Genomic DNA, 23,152 nt, shown 5'->3' with positions numbered 1-23,152 from the left:
GTACATGAAAGATAGAAATAACTAGCCATGCTGGGCATGGTGGCTCACGCCTGTAATCCCAGCACTTTGGGAGGCCGAGGCGAGTGGATCATCTGAGATCAGGAGTTCAAGACCAGCTTGACCAACATGGTGAAACCCTGTCTCTATTAAAAATACAAAATTAGCCAGGCTTGGTGGTGCACACCTGTAATCCCAGCTACTCGGGAGGCTGAGGCAGGAGAATCCCTTGAACCCGGGAGGCAGAGGTTGCAGTGAGCCAAGATGGCGCCATTGCACTCCAGCCTGGGCAACAAGAGCGAAACTCCATCTCAAAAAAAAAAAAAAATAAAAAATAACTAGTCATGTTAGTGAAGTGCCATGGTTAAGACATTCATTGTATTGGTCCATTCTTGCAGTGCTATGAAGAAATACCTGATATCGGGTAAATACCTGATACTGGGTAATTTATGAAGAAAAGAGGTTTAATTGGCTCACAGTTCTGCATGCTGTACAGGAAGTATGATGCTGGCATCTGCTCAGCTTCTGAGTAGGCCTCAGGAAACTTATAATGATTGGGGAAGGCAAAGTGGGAGCAGGCACTTCACATGACCAGAGCAGGAGGAAGAGAGACAGGGGGAGGTGCCACACACTTTTAAACAACCAGATCTCATGAGAACTCACCTACTATCACAAGAACAGCACCACAGGGGAATCTGCCCCCATGATGCAATCACCTCCCATCACGCCCCACCTCCAACACTGGGGATTACAATTTGACAGGAAATCCGGGCAGGGACACAGATCCAAACTATATCACTCATCTTTGCAGCCAAATGTGAATCCTGATTCACCCACTTACAGGGATGTGGATGAGTCCTTAAACCATCTTGGCCTTAAGTTTCCTCATTTGTGATATGTGAATAACATCAGTACTTATCTCACAGGTTGTTGTTACACATAAAGCACTAATAACAGTGACCTTACTTAAAGTGTAATGTAAAGGAAAAAATAAGTGCAAACTTGAAAAATCACTTATTAAAGAAAAATAGATGGATTAGTTTTGGATGGGAACAAATTAAAGGGGAGGATAGTGGATGTCAGTTGCCACAGTTAAAGCACAAACCTCATGTTTCCCTGCAAGACTCCTTCAACCTAGAGATCCTAGTGGTGTATTATCTGTTATGAAATACCCAGCTGAGGTGAGATAAAACTGTGGTGGCAGAAGAAACATGATTCATTAAAAGTTATGATTAAATTTTATTAATTAAAGCATAAAACTTGTGATACATTCTGAATAAAACAGTAGCAAAACATAATGCCAGTTGTGAAATGTCTATGTACACGTGCACATGCTATTCAGGTTCTTTTGTTTGGTTTTGTTTTTGTTTGAGGCAGAGTCTCACTCTGTTGCCCAGGCTGGTGAGCAGTGGTGCGATCTCAGCTCACTGCAACCTCTGTCTCCCGGGTTCAAGCGATTCTCCCCCCAGCCTCCCCAATATCTGAGATTACAGGCATCCACCACGATGTCCGGCTAATTTTTGTATTTTTTGTAGAGACGGGGTTTTGCCATGTTGGTCAGGCTGGTCTCGAACTCCTGGCCTCAAGAGATCTGTCTGCCTTGGCCTCCCAAAATGCAGGCACTACAGAACATGAGCCACCACACCCAGCCCTGGTTCTTTTACTTGAACTACCCTCTTTGATAACTATTCTTTCTTCAATTTACAAGAATAACTCATTTTTCATTAGTCATTGATATACAACAGCTATTGCTTTTTTAAAAAGATGATCACCATTTCCCCTACATTACTTCTACCACATAATGAGGTCCTAGTAATCTATCACTCTCATAAAAAGCCCAGTGTCGGCCAGGCACAGTGGTTCACGCCTGTAATCCCAACACTTTGGGAGGCCGAGGCAGGTGGATCACGAGGTCAAGAGATTGAGAACATCCTGGCCAACATGGTGAAACCCTGTCTCTACTAAAAATGTAAAAGTTAGCTGCGGGTAGTGGCACACACCTGTAGTCCCAGCTACTCGGGAGGCTGAGGCAGGAGAATCACTTGAACCTGGGAGGTGGAGGTTGCAGCGAGCCGAGATCACACCACTGTACTCCAGCCTGGCAAGACAGCGAGACTCCATCTCAAAAAAAACAAAAACAAAAACAAACAAAAAAAAACTCCAGTGTCTTAGTGTCCTGGCATGCCATCTCATGGTCAACTGGTAGGGCAGCAATCCTTTCCTATAAGCCAGCGGCCCTCTGGAGAAGGGCACACTGAGCACAATAAGCATGACTTTTAGTTTTGTATTATTCGCCACCTCTCCCTGACGCTAATTCATACAATATTAAATTTCAAAATTCAGCCTTCTTGTTCTTCCAGGGAGCATGAATAGGAATGAACCACACCTAATGAAGTAGGCCCTATCATTTTATTGATTCCTTCCCAAAGATCATAATGAAAGGCCTGTAAAAAAAGCATAAAATCAACAGATCTCAAACATCAAGACGGAAACTAGTAATAGTAGTGTAGCCTTTCCAAGAAACTTCACATAAACGAATATTTTATACACCGAAGATAATGTGTCATTTTCCACATGTCCTTTTTTCCTTTGATATACATCATGTTATGAATTTAGCATATTTTGGCCTGGAATTATTCTGCAGTTTGTAATATTTCCAGTTAACTTTGGAAAATTAGAGACTTTGTGATTCCTGGTATGAATTCTATGGTGTGTAGGCTGTTGTGGGAGTTCGTTTAAAAAACTACCACCTTCATTACATCACTGTTGCTTAAAGGTCTTTCCATGTTTCGTACATTTTTAATAGATTCTGTATGAATTTTCTCATGACCCCAAAGACAAGCACATTTGATAAAAAGCCTTACCACTTTCATTGCATTTGTGAGGTTGCTCTCCAGTATAAATCCTGTGATGTGCCAGTTTTGACCACTGGGTAAAAGACTTAGCATGGGCCGGGCGCAAGGGCTCACGCCTGTAATCCCAGCACTTTGGGAGGCCTAGGCAGGTGGATCACGAGATCAGGAGTTCGAGACCAGCCTGGCCAATATGGTGAAACCCCATATCTACTAAAAAATACAAAAATTAACTGGGTGTGGTGGCGTGCGCCTGTAGTCCCAGTTACTTGGGAGGCTGAGGTAGAATTGCTGGAATCCAGGAGGCAGAGGTTGTGGTGAGCCGAGATCAGGCCACTGCACTCCAGCCTGGGCAATAGCGTGAGACTCCATCTCAAAAAAAAAAAAAAAAAAAACTTAGCATGCATGTAACTTTTTTATGATTTCTCTAAAAGATGTATACTCTGTTTTTGTGTTTTGTTTTGTTTTGTTGAGATGGAGTCTTGTTCTGTCGCCCAGGCTGGCATGCAGTGGTGCGATCTCAGCTCACTGCAACCTCCGCCTCCTGGGTTCAAGCAATTCTCGTGCCTCAGCCTCCTGAGTAGCTGGGATTACAGGCACCTACCACCATGCCCAGCTAATTTTCATATTTGTAATAGAGACAGGGTTTCGCCATGTCAGCCAGTGTAGTTTCAAACTCCTGACCTCAGGCGATCCTCCCACCTCAGCCTCCCAAATATTTGTAATAGAGACAGGGTTTCGCCATGTCGGCCAGTGTGGTTTCAAACTCCTGACCTCAGGCGATCCTCCCACCTCAGCCTCCCAAAAGTGCTGGGATTACAGGTGTGAGCCACCGTGCCTGGCAAAAGATGTATACTCTGATGTCCAGTGCACTGTGAAGCCTGAATAGAGCATCTGCCACATACCTTATATTTACATGGTTTCTCTTCAATATGAATTCTCTGATGTCATGTAGTACTTGAACTCATGGTAAAGTTTTTCCCATGCTCATTGGATTTCTAAGGTTTCTCCCCAGTATGAATTATTCTGTTCCCCAACTTCTGATCCTCAGATAAAATCCTTGTCACACACATTACATTTGTGTGCCTTTGCCCCAAGATATATTAGATACTGTTATCTAACGAGTAGTGAGCACTACTTGAAAACACTGCTACATTCATTGCATTTACAATTATGATCTATTTGGTGAGTCCTGAGTTTAGGGCCATGCTTAAAAGCCTTGCTACATTCAGTACATTTGGAAAGTTCTCTCCAGTATGAACTATCTGCTGATTAATGAAGCGTGAGCCTCGAGTAAAGGCTTTGCCACGCTCATGACATCTGTAGGATTTCTCTCCAGTGTGAATTCTCAGACGAGTTACAAGGTGTGAATTTTGACTGAAGACCTTGCCACACACATTTGTAAGGCTTCTCTCCAGTACAAATCCTACGATAACTTTCGAAATGTGAATTTTGACTGAAGACTTTGCCATATATGTATCATATTCATATGGTTTCTCTCCAGTATGGATGATCTGATGTATAGTGAGGTGAGAGGCCTGGGTAAAGGCTTTTCCACACTCATCATACTTGTAAGGTTTCTCTCCAGCATAGATTTTTTGGTGAATCCTGATGTCCGCCCGTTGTCTAAAGGCCTTGCCGCATTTGGTACACTTGTATGGCTTCTCTCCAGTATGAATACTCTCATGGTGTCTAAGGTGGGACCACTTCATATAAGCCTTTCCACACTCATTACATTTGTAAGGTTTCTCTCCAGTATGAATTACCTGATGGTTAGTTAGGCTTGAATGCCCAATAAAGGTTTTACCACACTCATTACATTTGTAAGGTTTCTCTCCAGTGTGAGTTCTCTGATGGTCCACCAGACTTGAATTTTGAATAAATGCCTTACCACATTCATTACATTTGTTTTGTTTCTCTCCATAATGAATCCTGTGATGTTTTACAATTTGAACTCTGAAAAAAAAGCCTTGCCCTGCTCATTACATTTATAAGGTCTCTCTCCAGTATGGATGACCTGATGTTTAGTTAGGTTTGAGTGCACGCTAAAGGCTTTGCCACACCAATTACACTTGTAAGGTTTCTCTCCAGTGTGAATTCTCTGATGATTTTCAAGGTATGAATTTTGACTGAAACTTTTGCCACATATATCACATTTATATGGTTTCTGTCCAGTATGGATTCTCTGATGTCTAGTAAGGTGGAACATCCTATTAAAGGTCTTGCCACACTCATTACATCTGTAAGGTTTCTCTCCAGTATGAATTCTATGATGGCTCGCTAGGTTTCCAATTTGCCTGAAACCTTTGCCACATATATCACATTTATATGTTTTCTGTGCAGTATGGATTCTCTGATGTGTAGTAAGGTTGATCATCTTATTAAAGGTCTTGCCACATTCATTACATCTGTAAGATTTCTCTCTAGTGTGAATTCTCTGATGATTTTCAAGGTATGAATTTTGACTGAAATCTTTGCCACATATATCACATTTATACGGTTTCTGTCCAGTATGGATTCTCTGATGTCTTGTAAGATGGGACCTGTAATTAAAGGTCTTGCCACAATCACTACATTTGTAAGGTTTCTCTCCAGTATGAATTCTGTGATGACTTGCTAGGTTTGCAATTTGCCTGAAACCTTTGCCACATATATCACATTTATATGGTTTCTGTCCAGTATGGATTCTCTGATGTCTAGTAAGGTGGAACATCCTATTAAAGGTCTTGCCACACTCGTTACATCTGTAAGGTTTCTCTCCAGTATGAATTATATGATGACTTGCTAGGTTTCCAATTTGCCTGAAACCTTTGCCACATATATCACATTTATATGGTTTCTGTCCAGTATGGATTCTCTGATGTGTAGTAAGGTTGAACATCTGATTGAAGGTCTTGCCACACTCATTACATTTGTAAGGTTTCTCTCCAGTATGAATTCTATGATGACTTGCTAGGTTTGCAATTCGCCTGAAACCTTTGCCACATATGTCACATTTATGTGGTTTCTGTCCAGTATGGATTCTCTGATGTGTAGTAAGGTTGGACCTCTGATTAAAGGCCTTGCCACAATCACTACATTTGTAAGGTTTTTCCCTAATGTATGCTTTCTGGTCTTGTGTGAGTAATGAAGGATGCATAAAATCATTCCTATATATATTAGAAATGCTGGTATTGACACGAGGAAGATTTGTTTGAAGTAATGAAACTGAGGACCCACTGGTGACAGACTTCTCAATTTGATTACATTCATAAATTTTCCTTTCAATTTGAAATCCCTGCAGTTCAGCCAGATGTGACCAAAAGCTTAGTTCAAGCTGATTTTCAACTGGCTTATTTCCTGCATTCCTTCCATCACCTTGATCTCTTCTTCCAGCAATGTTTTTAATTTTAATTGCAGGTATTTCTCTGTAATTTCTTTCATCATTGTGACACTGACACTCAAAGTCATGAATATTTTGCTGCATTTCCCTGAAGTAAAAATCTTTGATGTCATGGATTTCATGTCTTTCCAACATCACTGCTTGGAATACTTTTCCTGTGCTATTGTTCTCTTTTGGTGGTAATTCCTTGATCATATGTGTAGGAGAGACATCTACAAGATATTTAAAAAACAGGTTTTCTATTAACTACAGTTGGCAAATCAATAGTTCACATTGAAAAAGATATTGGCTGGGCACAGTGGCTCACGCCTGTAATCCCAGCACTTTGGGAGGCCAAGGCAGGCAGATCACCTGAGGTTAGGAGTTCCAGACTAGGTGGCCAACATGGTGAAACCTCATCTCCATTAAAAATACAAAAATAAGGGATTTGCTGGCAAGATGGCCAAATAGGAACAGCTCTGGCCTGCAGCTCCCAGCGAGACTGACAGAGAAGACAGGTGATTTCTGCATTTCCAACTGAGGTACCCACTTCATCTCACTGGAAGTGGCTGGACAGTGGGTGCAGCCTACAGAGGGCAAGCCAAAGCAGGGTGGAGTGTCACCTCACCAGGGAAGTGCAAGGGGTTGGGGGATTTCCCTCCCTAGTCAAGGGAAGCTGTGAGGGACTGTGCCGTGAGGAATGGTGCACTCCGGCCCAGATACTGTGCTTTTCCCACAGTCTTCACAACCAGCAGACCAGGAGATTCCCTCCAGTGCCTAGGCCACCAGGGCCCTGGGTTTCAAGCACAAAACTGGGTGGACGTTTAGGCAGACACTGAGCTAGCTGCAGGAGTTTTTTTTTCATACCCCAGTGGCACCTGGAACACCAGTGAGACAGAACTGTTCACTCCCCTGGAAAGGGGGCTGAAGCCAGGGAGCCAAGTGGTCTGGCTTGGGGGGGTCCCACCCCCACGGAGCCCACCAAGCTAAGATCCATGGACTTGAAATTCTTGCTGCCAGCACAGCAGTCTGAGGTCGACCTGGGACACTTGAGCTTGGTGCGGGAAGGGGCATCTGCCATTGCTGAGGCTTGAGTAGGCGGTTTTACCCTCACAGTGTAAACAAAGCCACCGGAAAGTCTGAACTGGGCAGAGCCCACCACAGCTCAGCAAGGCCACTGCAGCCAGACTGCCTCACTAGATTCCTCCTCTCTAGGCTGGGCATCTCTGAAAAAAAGGCAGCAGCCCCAGTCAGGGACTTATAGATAAAATCCCCATCTCCCTGGGAAAGAGCATCTGGGGGAAGGGGTGGCTGTGGGAGCAGCTTCAGCAGACTTAACCGTCCCTGCCTGACAGCTCTGAAGAGAGCGGTGGATCTCCCAGTACAGTGTTCGAGCTCTGATAAAGGACAGACTGCCTCCTCAAGTGGGTCTTTGGCCCCCCATGTATCCTCACTGGGAGATACCTCCCAGTTGGGGGCCGACAGACACCTCATACAGGAGAGCTCTGGCTGGCACCTGGAGGGTGCCCCTCTGGGATGAAGCTTCCAGAGGAAGGAACAGGCAGCAATCTTTGCTGTTCTGCAGCCTCCACTGGTGATACCCAGGCAAAAAGGATCTGGAGTAGACCCCCAGCAAACTCCAGCAAACGTGGAGCAGAGGATCCTGACTGTTAGAAGGAAAACTAACAAACAGGAGTAGTATCAACATCAACTAAAAGGACATCCACTCAGAGATCCCATCTGAAGGTCACCAACATCAAAGACCAAAGGTAGATAAATTCACAAAGATGGGGAGAAACCAGCACAAAAAGAACCAGAACGCCTCTTCTGTTCCAAAGAATCACAACTCGTCGCCAGCAAGGGAACAAAACTAGGAGAATGAGTTTGACGAATTGACAGAAGTAGGCTTCAGAAGGTGGATAATAACAAACTCCTCTGAGCTAAAGGAGCACGTTCTAACCCAATGCAAGGAAGAAAAGAACCTTTAAAAAAGGTTAAATGAATTGCTAACTAGAATAACCACTTTAGAGAAGAATATAAACAACCTGATGGAGCTGAAAAACACAGCATGAGAACTCTGTGAAGCATACATAAGTATCAATAACTGAATCGATCAAGCAGAAGAAAGGATATCAGAGATTGAAGATCAACTTAATGAAATAAAGTGGGAAGACAAGATTAGAGAAAAAAGAGTGAAAAGAAATGAACAAAGCCTCCAAGATATATGGAACTATGTGAAAAGACCAAATCTACATTTGATCAGTGTACCTGAAAGTGACAGGGAGAATGGAACCAAGTTGGAAAATACTCTTCAGGGTATTATTACAGGAGAACTTACCCAACCTAGCAAGACAGGCCAACATTTGAATTCAGGAAATAGAGAGAACACCACAAAGATACTCCTCGAGGAGAGCAACCCCAAGCCACATAATCGTCAGATTCACCAAGGTTGAAATGAAGGAAAAAATGTTAAGGGCAGCCAGAGAGAAAGGTCAGGTTACCCACAAAGGGAAGCCCATAAGACTAACAGCAGATCTCTCGGCAGAAACTCTACAAGCCAGAAGAGAGTGGGGGCCAACATTCAACATTCTTAAAGAATTTTCAACCCAGAGTTTCATATCCAGCCAAACTAAGCTTCATAAGTGAAGGAGAAATAAAATCCTTTACAGACAAGCTAATGCTGAGATATTTTGTCACCACCAGGCCTGCCTTATAAGGAAGGAAGCACTAAACATGGAAAGGAACAACTGATACCAGCCACTGCAAAAAACATACCAAATTGTAAAAACCATCGACACTGAAGAAACTGCATCAACTAACGAGCAAAATAACCAGCTAGCATCATAATGACAGGATCAAATTCACACATAACAATATTAACCTTAAATGTAAACGGGCTAAATGCCCCAATTAAAAGACAAAAACTGGTAAATTGGATAAAGAATCAAGACCCATCAGTGTGCTGTATTCAGGAGACCCATCTCACGTGCAAAGACACACATATACTCAAAATAAAGGGATGGAGGAATATCTACCAAGCAAATGGAAAGCAAAAAAAGCAGGGGTTGCAATCCTAGTCTCTGATAAAACAGACTTTAAGCCAACAAAGATCAAAAGAGACAAAGAGGGGCATTACATGATGGTAAAGGATCAATGCAACAAGAAGAGCTAACTATCCTAAATATATATGCACCCAATACAGGAGCACCCAGATTCATAAAGCAAGTTCTTGGAGACTGATGAAGAGACTTAGACTCCCACACAATAATAGTGGGAGACTGTAACACCCCACTGTCAGTATTAGACAGATCAATGAGACAGAAAATTAACAAGGATATCCAGGACTTGAACTCAACTCTGGACCAAACTGGCCTAATAGACATCTGCAGAACTCTCCACCCCAAATCAACAGAATATACATTCTTCTCAGCACCACATCACACTTATTCTAAAATTGACCACACAATTGGAATTAAAACACTTCTCAGCAAATGCAAAAGAACGGAAATCATAACAAACCATCTCTCAGACCACATTGCAATCAAATTAGAGCTCAGGATTAAGAACTCATTCAAAACCGCACAACTACATGGAAACCGAACAACCTTCTCCTGAATGACTACTGGGTAAATAACGAAATGAAGGCAGAAATAAAGATGTTCTTTGAAACCAATGAGAACAAAGACGCAACGTACCAGAATCTCTGGGACACATTTAAAGCGTGTGTAGAGGGAAATTTATAGCACTAAATGTCCACAAGAGAAAGCGTGAAAGATCTAAAATCAACACCCTAACATCACAATTAAAGAACTAGAGAAGCAAGAGCAAATAAATTCAAAAGCTAGCAGAAGACAAGAAATAACTAAGATCAGAGCAGAAGTGAAGGAGATAGAGACACGAAAAATCCTTAAAAAAATAGACGAATCCAGGATCTGGTTTTCTGAAAAGATCAACAAACCAGATAGACCACTAGCCAGACTAATACAGAAGAAAAGAGAGAAGAATCAAATAGATGCAATAAAAAATGATAAAGGGGATATCACCACCAATCCCACAGAAATACAGGCTACCATCAGAGAATACTATAAACACCTCTACGCAGATAAACTAGAAAATCCAGAAGAAATGGATAAATTCCTGGACACATACACCCTTCCAAGACTAAACCAGGAAGAAGTCGAATCCCTGAATAGACCAATAACAAGTTCTGAAATTGAGGCGGTAATTAATAGCCTACAAACCAAAAAAAGTCCAGGACCAGACAGATTCACAGCTGAATTCTACCAGAGGTACAAAGAGGAACTGGTACCATTCTTTCTAAAACTATTCCAAACAGAAAAAGAGGAATCCTCCCTAACTCATTTTAATGAGGCCAGCATCGTGCTGGTACCAAAACCTGGCAGAGACACAACAAAAAAAGAAAATTTCAGGCCAATATCCCTCATGAACATCGATGTGAAAATCCTCCATAAAATACTGGCAAACTGAATCCAGCAGCACATCAAAAAGCCTATCCACCACGATCATGTCAACTTCATCCCTGGGATGCATGGCTGGTTCAACATACGCAAATCAACAAATGTAATCCATCACATAAACAGAACCAATGACAAAAATCACATGATTATCTCAATAGATGCAGAAAAGGCCTTCAACAAAATTCAACAGCCTTCATGCTAACAACTCTCAATAAACTAGGTATTGATGGAATGTATCTCAAAATAATAAGAGCTATTTATGACAAACCCATAGCCACTATCATACTGAATGGGCAAAAACTGGAAGCATTCCCTTTGAAAACAGGCACAAGACAAGGATGCCCTTTCTCACCACTCCTATTCAACACAGTATTGGAAGTTCTGGCCAGGGCAATCAGGCAAGAGAAAGAAATAAAGGGTATTCAATTAAGAAAAGAGGAAGTCAAATTGTCTCTGTTTGCAGATGACATGATTGTATATTTAGAAAACCCCATTGTCTCAGCCCAAAATATCCTTAAGCTGATAAGCAACTTCAGCTAAGTCTCAGGATACAAAATCAATATGCAGAAATCACAAGCATTCCTATACACCAATAACAGGCAAACACAGAGCCAAATCATGAGTGAACTCGCATTCACAATTGCTACAAAGAGAATAAAATACCTAGGAATACAACTTACAAGGGACGTGAAGGACCTCTTCAAGGAGAACTACAAACCACTGCTCAAGGAAATAAGAGAGGACACAAGCAAATGGAAAAACATTCCATGCTCATGAATAGGAAGAATCAATATTGTGAAAATGGCCATACTGCCCAAAGTAATTTATAGATTCAATGCTATCCCCATCAAGCTACCATTGACTTTCTTCACAGAATTGGAAAAAACTATTTTAAATTTCATATGGAACCAAAAAAGAGCCCATATAGCCATGACAATCCTAAGCAAAAAGAACAAAGCTGGAGGCATCACGCTACCTGACTTCAAAGTATACTACAAGGCTACAGTAACCAAAACAGCATGGTACTGGCACCAAAACAGATATATAGACCAATGGAACAGAACAGAGGCCTCAGAAATAATGCCACACATCTACAACCATCTGATCTTTGACAAACCTGACAAAAACAAGCAATGGGGAAAGGATTCCCTATTTAATAAATGGTGTTGGGAAAACTGGCTAGCCATATGCAGAAAGCTGAAACTGGATCCCTTCATTACATCTTATACAAAAATTAACTCAAGATAGATTAAAGTCTTAAACATAAGACCTAAAACCATAAAAACCCTAGAAGAAAACTAGGCTATACCATTCACAACATAGGCATGGGCAAAGACTTCATGACTAAAATATCAAAAGCAATGGCAACAAAAGCCAAAATTGACAAATGGGATCTAATTAAACTGAAGAACTTCTGCACAGCAAAAGAAACTATCATCAGAGTGAACAGGCAGCCTACAGAATGGAAGAACATTTTTGCAATCTATCCATCTGACAAACAGCTAATATCTAGAATCTACGAAGAACTTAAACAAATTTACAAGAAAAAAACAACCCCATCGAAAAGTGGGCGAAGGATATGAACAGACACTTTTCAGAAGAAGACACTTATGTGGCCAAAAAACATCTGAAAAAAAAGCTCATCATCACTGGTCATTACAGAAACGCAAATCAAAACCACAATGAGAAACCATCTCATGCCAGTTAGAATGCTGATTGTTAAAAAGCAGGAAACAACAGATGCTGAGAGGATGTGGAGAAATAAGAATGCTTTTACACTGTTGGTGGGAGTGTAAATTAGTTTAACCATTGTGGAGGACAGTGTGGCAATTCCTCAAGGATCTAGAACTAGAAATACCATTTGACCCAGCAATCCCATTACTGGGTATATACCCAAAGGATTATAAATCATTCTACTGTAAAGACACATGCACACGTATGTTTATTGTGGCACTGTTCACAATAGCAAAGACTTGGAACCAACCCAAATGCCCATCAATGATAGACTGGATAATGAAAATGTGGCACATATACACCATGGAATACTATGCAGGCATAAAAAAGGATGGGTCCATGTCCTTTGCAGGGACATGGATGAAGCTGGAAACCATCATTCTCAGCAAACTAACACAACAGAAAACCAAACACTGCATGTTCTCACTCATAAGTGGGAGTTGAACAATGAGAACACATGGACACAGGGAGGGGAACATCACATACCAGGGCCTGTCAAGGGGATGGGGAGCTAGGGGAGGGATACCATTAGGAGAAATACCAAATATAGATGACGGGTTGATAGGTGCAGCAAACCGCCATGGCACATGTATACCTATGTAACAAACCTGCACGTTCTGCACATGTACGCCAAAACTTAAAACTTAAACCTTTAAGTTAGCTTTAAATTAGCCAGGTGTGGTGACATGCACCTGTAGTTCCAGCTACTCAGGAGGCTGAGGCAAGAGAATTACTTGAACCTGGGAGGCAGAGGTTCCAGTGAGTTGAGATTTCGCCACTGCATCACAGCCTGGGCAAGAAAGCCAGATTGTCTCAAAAAAAAAAAAAAAAAAAAAGAGGACCTCTCTGTCTAGTGCCATTCCAGACCTGAGTAAACAATCTAAGAAAACCCAAATGTACTTCCCTGTAGCACACGCTGCAATCTGTGGCAAAAGCAGAACAGAAGAAATGACCGAGGCTGAAAGACTTTGACAGACAGAGAGGGCTGGAGACAGCACCCTGAGGTTTCCGGAGCCCCAGATGCAAAGGAGGAGCTGCCAATGTTCTCCCATCCCTGATTAGGTCTCCCAAGTACAGGAAATGGGGCAAAACCTGAACAGGTCGAGGGGGCAGGTCTATGGAGGCCTCAGCTCTGATCTGTATAGACAGAGAACTGAGCATCAGATGCAATCAGGTACAGGAGAGATCACAGGAGACCTCTTGGACACAACCCTCCCTGTGCCCCTCAGAGTGAAGAAACCAAAGAGGTCACAGAAGCCACATGACACGGTGTTGTCCATCATGATAAAGACGTTGACTTTGTCATTGTTTGAGCTGCAGCACCATGGGAGAGTGAAAGGATAAACTACTACATGTCAGAAGAGCAGAGGGATAAATGAGGGCAAAGAAGGGTTTCCATTGAGAGCTCACAGGATTTAAACCCTTTTTGCCCCATAGAACTCTTCAACTCGGAAAGAGTTACCCGAATACTAACGGTGCAGCTTCCTCTCTGTCCATTTGAGCTCTTATCTGTGTTCACACCCTTGATGCATTCCCAACCATTTGATGTTTTTGTTATTTTCACTTCACTCTCCACAGTCCAGGGCTCTTTCCCTTGCCCCAACATGGAGGTAATACTCATTTCAGAAAGAGAGATTCCTGCTTAGAAAAAGAAAGGAATATAATGTGCTGTGGCTTTGACAGAATCCCAGCCCTTTGTTTAGAGGAGGAAAGAGGACATTACAAATGGATCTAGAAAAATATTTCACAAATTCACCCACTGAATGCCTCCTTCTGAATGTTTAGGGAACTTGGTAAGATATGGACATTGAGCTGGCCTCTAAGAAGTACTGAATCACAAGCAAAGGGGGAGAAAACAGCAAAGTGGGTTTTTTTCTCTTTTTCTTTTTTTGAGATGGAGTTTCACTTTTGTTGCCCAGGCTGGAGTGCAGTGGCACATTCTTGGTTCACTGCAACCTCTGCCTCCTGGGTTCAAGTGATTCTCCTGCCTTGGCCTCCCAAGTAGCTGGGATTACAGGAGCTCAGCACCATGCCTAATTTTTTGTATTTTTAGTAGAGATGGGGTTTCACCATGTTGGCCAGGCTAGTCTCAAACTCCTGACCTCAGGTGATCCACCTGCCTTGGCCTCCCAAAGTGCTGGGATTACAGGCGTGAGCCACCGCGCCCAGCCCAAAGTAGATTTTTTTTTTTTTTTTTGAGACGGAGTCTTCCTCTGTTGCCCAGCTGGAGTGCAGTGGTGAGATCTCGGCTCACTGCAAGCTCTGCTTCCCGGATTCACGCCATTCTCCTGCCTCAGCCTCCTGAGTAGCTGGGACTACAGGTGCCTGCCACCATGCCCGGCTAACTTTTTTGTATTTTTAGTAGAGATGGGGTTTCACCGTGTTAGCCAGGATGGTCTCGATCTCCTGATCTCGTGATCCGCCCGCCTCGGCCTCCCAAAGTGCTGGGATTATAGGCATGAGCCACTGCGCCCGGATCAAAGTAGATATTTTTAAAGTCTACCATAGGATTTATTTCTACTTAAGCTCTGGAACCACCAATGATGTATCTTGAAGGGGGTAGATCATTTGAAAACAGGATAATTAAACAAGGCCAGATGCTGTACTATTAAGCTTTTCATCTGAGAATTAACATAGCTTCAATCTTAATTGAGCAATGCAGGGGCTCCCAAGAGGCACACAAAAGAACATGCAGAGATACAGCAGAGCAGATCCCAGCTTCTGGAGGGGCATTATCCTCACCCAGGGAGACCAGGTTCCTGTAGTTCTCCAACATCACGTCCCTGTACAAAGCCCTCTGAGCAGGGTCCAGGCATTTCCACTCCTCCTGAGAGAATTCGATGGCCACATCCCTGAATGTCAACCTTCCCTGACATGAAAAAACACATTTCACCAAGAAGTCATGGGGAGAGCTGTTATCTTCACACAAAAAGACAAAAAGAGAGGTATAAGTCAATTTAGTTTAAATGAACATTTTGGGAAATCCATGGAAAGGTATTTTCAGGCAAACTGTGTCTGAAAAACACATTTTACCAAGCGCACAGGGGGAGAGTTATCATCTTTACATAACATGAGAAAAAGAATTGTATTGATTTACTGAAGGGAGAGTTCTGGCAGATCCATGCTAAGGTATTTTGGGGCATTTAGGGATGTTAGGAAGAACATTAGGTATGTTTCCCTAATTGCATTTTATTATACTCTTCTGTAAGAGCTTATGATATCTTCTAAATAAGTGTGGATTTCTCTTTCTGTAGACAATGGAAGAAACGTAGAAATAAAAAATCAACACACAGCTATCTCTATAGAAGTGCTAGATGTTATGTTTGACACACAAAGTGATATTCAGTATCTGGATGAGCCAGAAGAAGTGTGTTGTCTTCAGAGATGACAATGTCCATGGTGGCTTTAAAGAAAGAAAGGTCAGAATCTAAAAAGTGTGGCCGGGCATGGTGGCTCACGTCTGTAATCCTAGCACATTGGGAGGCCAAGGCTGGCGATCACGAGGTCAAGAGATTGAGATCATACTGGCCAACATGGTGAAACCCCGTCTCTACTAAAAATACAAAAATCAGCTGGGCATGGTGGTGCATGCCTGTAATCTCAGCTACTCGGGAGGCTGAGGCAGGAGAATCACTTGAACCAGGAAGTAGAGGTTGCAGTGAGCCGAGATCGCGCCACTGCACTCCAGCCTGGGCAACAGAGTAAGACTCCGTCTCAAAAAAAAAAATAAATAAATAAAATAAAATAAAAAATAAAAATACAGAACTGATTGATGAAATGGTGATGTGTCTTCTATAAAAGCCATAGGATAGTTCATCCATACATTCACGCACACATATATACACAAATGTAAATTAACAAAGAGAAAACTTGCCTCTCAATGACATATTTTTTATGACTTTTTCATTATCATTTTTCCTCATGTGCATTTCAGCATCTTGGGGAGAGTAAAGTGTATAAGTTGTATTTAACTTAGTCAACATTATGTTACATAAGGCCAATAAAAGAATGGTAAAAACATGAAAAAATATTTAAAACTTTAACTCCAATCCCTATGAAATAGTTATAGTCAAACTACAAATAAAATTCTATCCATTTAAATTTAAATATTTAGGCTGGGCGCAGTGGCTCACGCCTGTAATCCCAGCACTTTGGGAGGCTGAGGCGGGCAGATCACCTGAGGTCAAGAGTTCGAGACCAGCTTGGGCAACATGGTGAAATGGCGGGTACCTGTAGTCCCAGCTACTCGGGAGGCTGAGGCAGGAAAATCACTTGAACCCAGGAGGCAGTGGTTGCAGTGAGCTGAGATCGCACCACTGTACTCCAGCCTGGGTAACAAAAAAAAAAAAAAACCAAAAAACAAAAACAAACAAAGAAAAATAAATTAAAAGCCTCAACATAAGACCTAACATGATAAAACTCCTAGAAGAAAGTGTAGGAGAAAAGGTTTGTGAAATTGAATTTGGCAATGATTTCTAAGATATGACACCAAAGACACAGGCAAGAAAAGCAAAAATATACAAATGGGACTACATCAAACTTACAAACATCTCTGCATCAAAAGAAAGAATCAAGAGACTGAAAAGCAACCTCCAAGAGAAGGATGTGCTGAAAATGATTTAAAGAATCTCCTTCTGTTAGAGATTTAGATTGTTTTCTGGCCAGGTGCAGTGGCTTACACCTGTAATCCCAGCACTTTGGGAGGGCAAGGCATGTGGATCACCTCAGGTCAGGAGTTCAAGACCAGCCTGGCCAACATGGTAAAACCCCATCTCTACTAAAAATACAAAAATTAGCCTGGTGTGGTGGCAGGCACCTGTAATCCCGGCTACTCAGGGGGCCCAGGCAGGAGAATCGCTTGAACCCAGGAGGCAGAGGTTGCAGTGAGCTGAGATCACACCATCACACTCCAGCCTAGGGGACAAGAGCGAGACTTCATCTCAAAATAAAAAGAGATTTAGATTGATTTCATATTTTAAAATTGGTGGAGCCAGGCGTGGTGGCTTACACCAGTAATCCCAGCACTTTGGGAGGCTGAGGTGGGTGGATCACTTGAGTTTGGGAGTTTGAGACCAGTCTGACCAACATGGAGAAACCCCATCTCTACTAAAAATACAAAATTAGCTGGGCGTGGTGACACATGCCTGTAATCCCAGCTACTCGGGAGGCTGAGGCAGGAGAATCGCTTGAACCTGGGAAGCAGAGGTTACAGTGAGCGAAGATCGCACCATTGCACTCTAACCCAGGCAACAAGCGCGAAACTCCATCTCAAAAAAAAAAAAAAAAAAAAAAAAATCAGTGCTAGAATAAAACACCCTCCCCTCACTAAGGTGTTTCTGAACTTTCCATTCCATTGCAAAACATAACAATTCTGGAGCCAAAAACATACAGATTCATGTATTTATCTTCAAATGTATTCTTAAATCAGACAAACAATGTGCCAGAATTCCCCTCATCAGCCTCCTTTTCTGGAATTACCAGGTACTTGTGCGTATTAGTACATGACTTCCATGTGCAGCTTCTCTACTCCTGGTCCACAGAGACCTCACAGTGCCTCCAGATGTGGCCGCTAAACAATCCCTGTTGCCTAATAGTCCTGACACCATGGGGCCCACATGCCGTGTCCATCCATGTATGGGTGTGAGCCCTTCCCAGGACCATGCCCAGTGGGGCCTCTTCCCAAGTTCATATCAGTGGATCACAGGCAATGTAAGTGAAATGAGAGGGACTGAGGGAAGGCACGGGTGAGTGCGAGCAAACGTGTCAGGCAGGATGCTTCAGACTCAAAGAAGATTTGCAACTCCAAAGAATGAAATTTCAGAAAGGAAAGAGAAACAGAACAAGCTGGGCACGGTGGCTCACGCCTGTAATCCCAGCACTTTGGGAGGCCGAGGCGGGTGAATCATGAGGTCATGGGTTCGAGACCAGCTTGGCCAACATGGTGAAACCCTGTCTCTACTAAAAATACAAAAAATTAGCTGGGCGTGGTGGCGGGCACCTGTAACTGCAGCTACTTGGGAAGCTGAGGTAGGAGAATCACTTGAACCCGGGAGGCGGAGGTTGCAGTGAGCCAAGATCACACCACCACACTCCAGCCCAGGCGATAGCACAAGACTCTGTCTCAAAAAAAAAAAAACAAAAAAAACGGGAAACAGAACAATCCACCAAGAATATCACTTTACTTGAGAAAGAGCCATCCCTGTCTCCTCTTTCTTCTCTTCTGGACTTCTTCCTCAGGCCACATGAGTCTTTAAAGGTTAATCTGGAATGTGAAAAAGAAGTTATTTAATGCCTAGAATTAACACACCCTCCCCTCTTCCTGTGCCACGACCACACACACAGCGAAGACCTCACCCCGTGCAGACAGTCCACTGCCACCAACTGCACCAGGAGTGATGGAGGAAAAAGAAACTTGTAGGAAGACCAACAGGTGAGTCTGTAACCCCTTTCTTCAGAACCCACTCTCCTCCTAGAGGCCCACACGCACGCTGCGGCGGTGGGGAGCTGAGCTGGACTGAGCTCCCCTTCACGGTGCACACCTGGCCTTGAGCAAACCTCATGCAGAGCACAGCCGCCCTCACATCCCTATGGATCCCAGGCTGAGCTTAGCCCTCAGAAACGGAGGAAACAGTCTATCATCCCAGCACTTTGGGAGGCCGAGATAGGCGGATCACCTGAAGTCAGGAGTTTGATACCAGCCTGGCCAACATGGTGAAACCTCATTTCTACTAAAAATACAAAAATTAGCCGGGTGTGGTGGTGCGTGCCTGTAGTCCCAGCTACTAGGGAAGCTGAGGCAGAAGAATCCCTTAAATCCAGGAGGCGGAGGTTGTAGTGAGCTGAGATTGCCCCATTGCACTCCAGGCTGGGCAACAGAGTGAGACTCCATCTAAAAAATTTTTTAAAAAGATATGGAGGAAGGCCGGGCACAGTGGCTCACGCTTGTAATCCCAGCACTTTGGGAGGCCGAGGCAGGCGGATCACGAGGTCAGGAGATCGAGACCACGGTGAAACCCCGTCTCTACTAAAAATACAAAAAAATTAGCCGAGTGTGGTGGCGGGCGCCTGTAGTCCCAGCTACTCGGAGAGGCTGAGGCAGGAGAATGGCGTGAACCCGGGAGGCGGAGCTTGCAGTGAGCCGAGATTGCACCACTGCACTCCAGCCTGGGCAACAGAGCGAGACTCTTTGTCTCAAAAAAAAAAAAAAAAAAGATATGGAGGACACAGAGCCTCAGTATCTATTCCGGACACAGATTAGAATCAGCTGGGGTAACATAACTACTATCAAGCCTGGACTCCAACCCCATTACACGAATGGAAAACTCAGGTAAAGAGGCACAAGAGTTTTATTTGCAAAACGACTCAGTACTCTCAAGTCAAACCAGGATTGAGCTCCACTCAGAGGGAGTGTGAAATAACAAAAAATATATTTTTGGTCTCTGCCCCTGGTTCCTGGGACATAGATCCTAAACCCCTCACAGAAAGGGGTGTTAGGAGAATCTTTGGTTCTCATATTTGGTCTTTCACCCCGGGTCCTTGCACAAAGCTCCTAAATCCCTTGGAATTTCCTGCATGATAGGAGTGTTTTTGTTCTAATGAGGCAAGTCTTGGTGGGCTCCTGGATAGAGCCAGTTGCCAGAAAGACTAAGCCATGATTAGAGGCTTGGAAATTGCAGCTCCATCACTTACTTCCCAAAGAGTGGAGCAGGCTGAAGACTGAGTTAATAATCTCTCATGCTTACAGGATGAAGCCTCGATAAAAATTCCTGATCTATAGGGTTCGGAGAGCTTTCTGGTTAATAAACACATCTGAATGCCAGGAGGGTGGGTGCACCCAAATCCACAAGGAAGAAGCTCCTGTGCTCAGAACATTCTCAGACCTCACCATACGTATCTCTTCATCTGGCTGCTCATGGGTATCTTTTATGATATCCTTTATTAATATACCAAATCCTCACTTGATGTTATCAATAGATTCATGGAAACTGGAACTTTAAGTGAAATGGCAACTTTTTTTCCTCATCAACATAAAAAATGACATTGAATGGCCAGGCGCGGTGGCTCACGCTGTAATCCCAGCACTTTGGGAGGCCAAGGTGGGCGGATCAAGAGGTCAGGAGATCGAGACCATCCTGGCCAACATGGTGAAACCCTGTCTCTACTAAAAATACAAAAATTAGCTGGGCATGGCAGCACATGCCTGTAATGCCAGCTACTAAGGAGGCTGAGGCAGGAGAATCACTTGAACCCGGGAGGTGGAGCTTGCAATGAGCAGAGATCACACCACTGCACTCCAGCCTGGTGACAGAGCTAGACTCCATCTCAAAATAATAATGATAATAATAATGATAATGATGACATTGAACAAAACAACGTTATTCGAGGACCTGCTGTATATCATTTCATTCATGACCCAGTTTCCAAGAACCTATAGAAAACATTGTGAGGAATGACTGCACAAAAAATCAGGAGAACCTGAATCATATGAGAACCAAAGATTCTCCTAACACCCCTTTCTGTGAGGGGTTTGGGATCTATGTCCCAGGAACCAGGGGCAGAGACATAAGTAAGTGCTTCCAGCAGTTCTGTGAGCTGTCCTCACAAATTAATCAAACCTAAAGAGGGAGTCATGGGAGCCCCAATATATAGGTCAGTTTTAAGGACAGGTGACAACCTATTACTTTTGACTGATGTCTGAAGTGGCGGCAGGGCGGGGCAGGGGGCGGTCTTGTGGGACTAAGACCTTAACCTGTTGGATCTGACTCTAACTCCAGATGCAGTGTCAGAATTGAATTGAATTATAGGACACGCAACTGGTGTAGACTGGAGAATTGCCTAGTGTGTGGGAAAAAAACTCCCACACATTTGCTGTCAGAAGTGTTGTAAGTTGGCTGGGCGCGGTGGCTCATGCCTGTAATCTCAGCCCATTGGGAGGCCCAGACGGGCCGATAACCTGAGGTCAGGGGTTGGAGACCAGCCTGGCCAACATGGTGAAACCCCCAACTCTACTGAAAATACAAAAATTAGCCGGGCATGGTGGCACATGCCTGTAATCCCAGCTACTGGGGAGGCTGAGGCAGGAAAATCGCTTGAACCTGGGAGGTGGAGGTTGCAGTGAGCTGAGGTCGCGCCTCTGCACTCCAGCCTGGGTAAAAGAGGGGGAGACTCATTCTCAAAAAAAAAAAAAGCATACTGGGTGTCACCTCCTCCACCATGAGTGTCACAGGACAAGCCCAGCTCACCTTCCCACCACCGGAGGTGACTGCCTAGAGGGGCTTGGGAGCTGAAGGCCCTTCCTGAGAAAGATTTCAGGTGAGAAAGACAGAGGTGGCACCTTAGGACAGGGGTGGGGTCTGCAGAATCCCAGAACCAAGTAAGGACGCGCCCCTCCGGACTGAGGCTGCAGCGCTGCGCACCAGGGGCCGACAAGGGCAGGTCCTGGAGAACCGGATAGACCTGAATCCATCTTGCAGGTGAGGGCTCTAAAAAGTGCTCTGCCGGCCCGAGCGCGGTGGCTCACGCCTGTAATCTCAGCACTTTGGGAGGCCGAGACAGGAGGATCACGAGGTCAGGAGATCGAGACCATCCTCGCTAACACGGGTGAAACCCCGTCTCTACTAAAAAAAATACAACAAAATTAGCCGGGCGTGGTGGCGGGCGCCTGTAGTCCCAGCTACCTGGGAGGCTGAGGCAGGGGAATGGCGTGAACCCGGGAGGCGGAGCTTGCAGTGAGCCGAGATAGCGCCACTGCGCTCCAGCCTGGGCGACACAGCGAGACTCCGTCTTAAAAAAAAAAAAAAAAAGTGCCCTCCCGCGTGGCAGGAAGAAAAATCGGTAAAGGATTTTAGGCAGCAAAAGACACGAAAGGCCATGTTTACCTAGCGCAAGGCAGGAAGACCAGATTCAGGAAGTAGCCTTAGAGCGACTTTAGCCCAAAGGGAAAGCGATCTCCGCACTCTCACAGCAACGTCAGAATTTACCTGGGGTGGAGGGCGCGGTGCGGTCATTTTAAGATCTGTAGGGACCCCCTCCAGACCCGGGGGATGGAAGAAGGGGGACTGCGAAGCGCAGATTTAATCTAGAGAGAGAGAAACAGGCTCGGCGGCGCAGCCTTCACTCCCCGCGATCCGCTTCCGGGTCTACAGAAAACCGCGCGCAGCTGAGACTGGGCGGCCTGGGGGCGGGGAAAGGGCGGGGCAGGGCGGGGCCTGGCCAGGGAGAGACCGGCAGGGGGCGGGGCCGGAGAGGACGGAGGCGGCTTAGGGGCGGGGCCTAGGCGGGGCGCGACCGGCACAGGGAGGGGGCCGGGGAGAAAACGCGGAGGGTGGGGCGGGGCCTGGAAGGCGGGGGGGGGGGCCGGGAGGGACCAAAGGAATGCGGGTGGGAGCCTGCGTTTCCAGCCACCCGGTTCCCAGAGCGTCCCTATTTTCTGGGTTTCTATTTCGTGTCCTGCGGAGCAGTTTTGCTTTCTGCTTATTTTAAGTTAATGTTTCAATTTTAAGGTAAACCCTTAGAGTTATGTGGGCCATCTCTGTTGGAAACTAAGATGTTTTCCTAAGTTGCAAACTTAAGTTGCTCAACTATTTTTAAAAAGTTACTGCTTTTTCTAAAGCAAGAGTTAATGTCACCGGTATTAGCCCTCCTTGCTTTACACCCCAGGTATTTACCATATGAAAATCTCTGCAACTGTGCACAGGGCTCTCTCCCTCCACGGTGAATGGGTGTAGAAT

General features: G+C 44.4%; 2 protein-coding genes across 5 annotated transcripts; both read right to left on the bottom strand.

The window, feature by feature from the left end:
* Positions 1–3,586: 3,586 nt before the first annotated feature.
* On the bottom strand, positions 3,587–4,576 carry LOC116479160 (putative zinc finger protein 818). The gene is given in 2 exon segments (XM_032171044.2): positions 3,587–4,327; positions 4,330–4,576. Coding segments are annotated over 2 exon segments (507 nt in total). The 5' UTR covers positions 4,537–4,576; the 3' UTR covers positions 3,587–4,027.
* A 203-nt stretch (positions 4,577–4,779) lies between these two features.
* On the bottom strand, positions 4,780–22,545 carry LOC116479157 (zinc finger protein 160-like). 4 transcript variants are annotated; one of them, XM_032171039.2, is made up of 4 exons: positions 22,403–22,545; positions 18,605–18,684; positions 15,165–15,291; positions 4,780–6,443 (listed from the first exon to the last, which is right to left on the bottom strand). In XM_032171039.2, exons 2-4 carry the CDS (start codon positions 18,617–18,619, stop codon positions 4,792–4,794), a joined length of 1,794 nt encoding a protein of 597 aa, XP_032026930.1. In that variant the 5' UTR covers positions 18,620–18,684; positions 22,403–22,545; the 3' UTR covers positions 4,780–4,791. The 4 variants fall into 4 exon arrangements, with proteins under 4 accessions (XP_032026930.1, XP_058281946.1, XP_058281947.1 ...); XM_058425963.1 differs by having other exon boundaries at positions 15,165–15,286; XM_058425964.1 differs by lacking the exon at positions 22,403–22,545 and adding an exon at positions 22,301–22,330 and having other exon boundaries at positions 15,165–15,286.
* Between the last annotated feature and the right edge of the window lie 607 nt (positions 22,546–23,152).

This window comes from Hylobates moloch, unplaced genomic scaffold, assembly GCF_009828535.3.
Source record: "Hylobates moloch isolate HMO894 unplaced genomic scaffold, HMol_V3 SCAFFOLD_12, whole genome shotgun sequence".
Classification (NCBI taxonomy): Eukaryota; Metazoa; Chordata; class Mammalia; order Primates; family Hylobatidae; genus Hylobates; species Hylobates moloch.
This window is presented reverse-complemented; position numbering and strand designations above follow the sequence as displayed.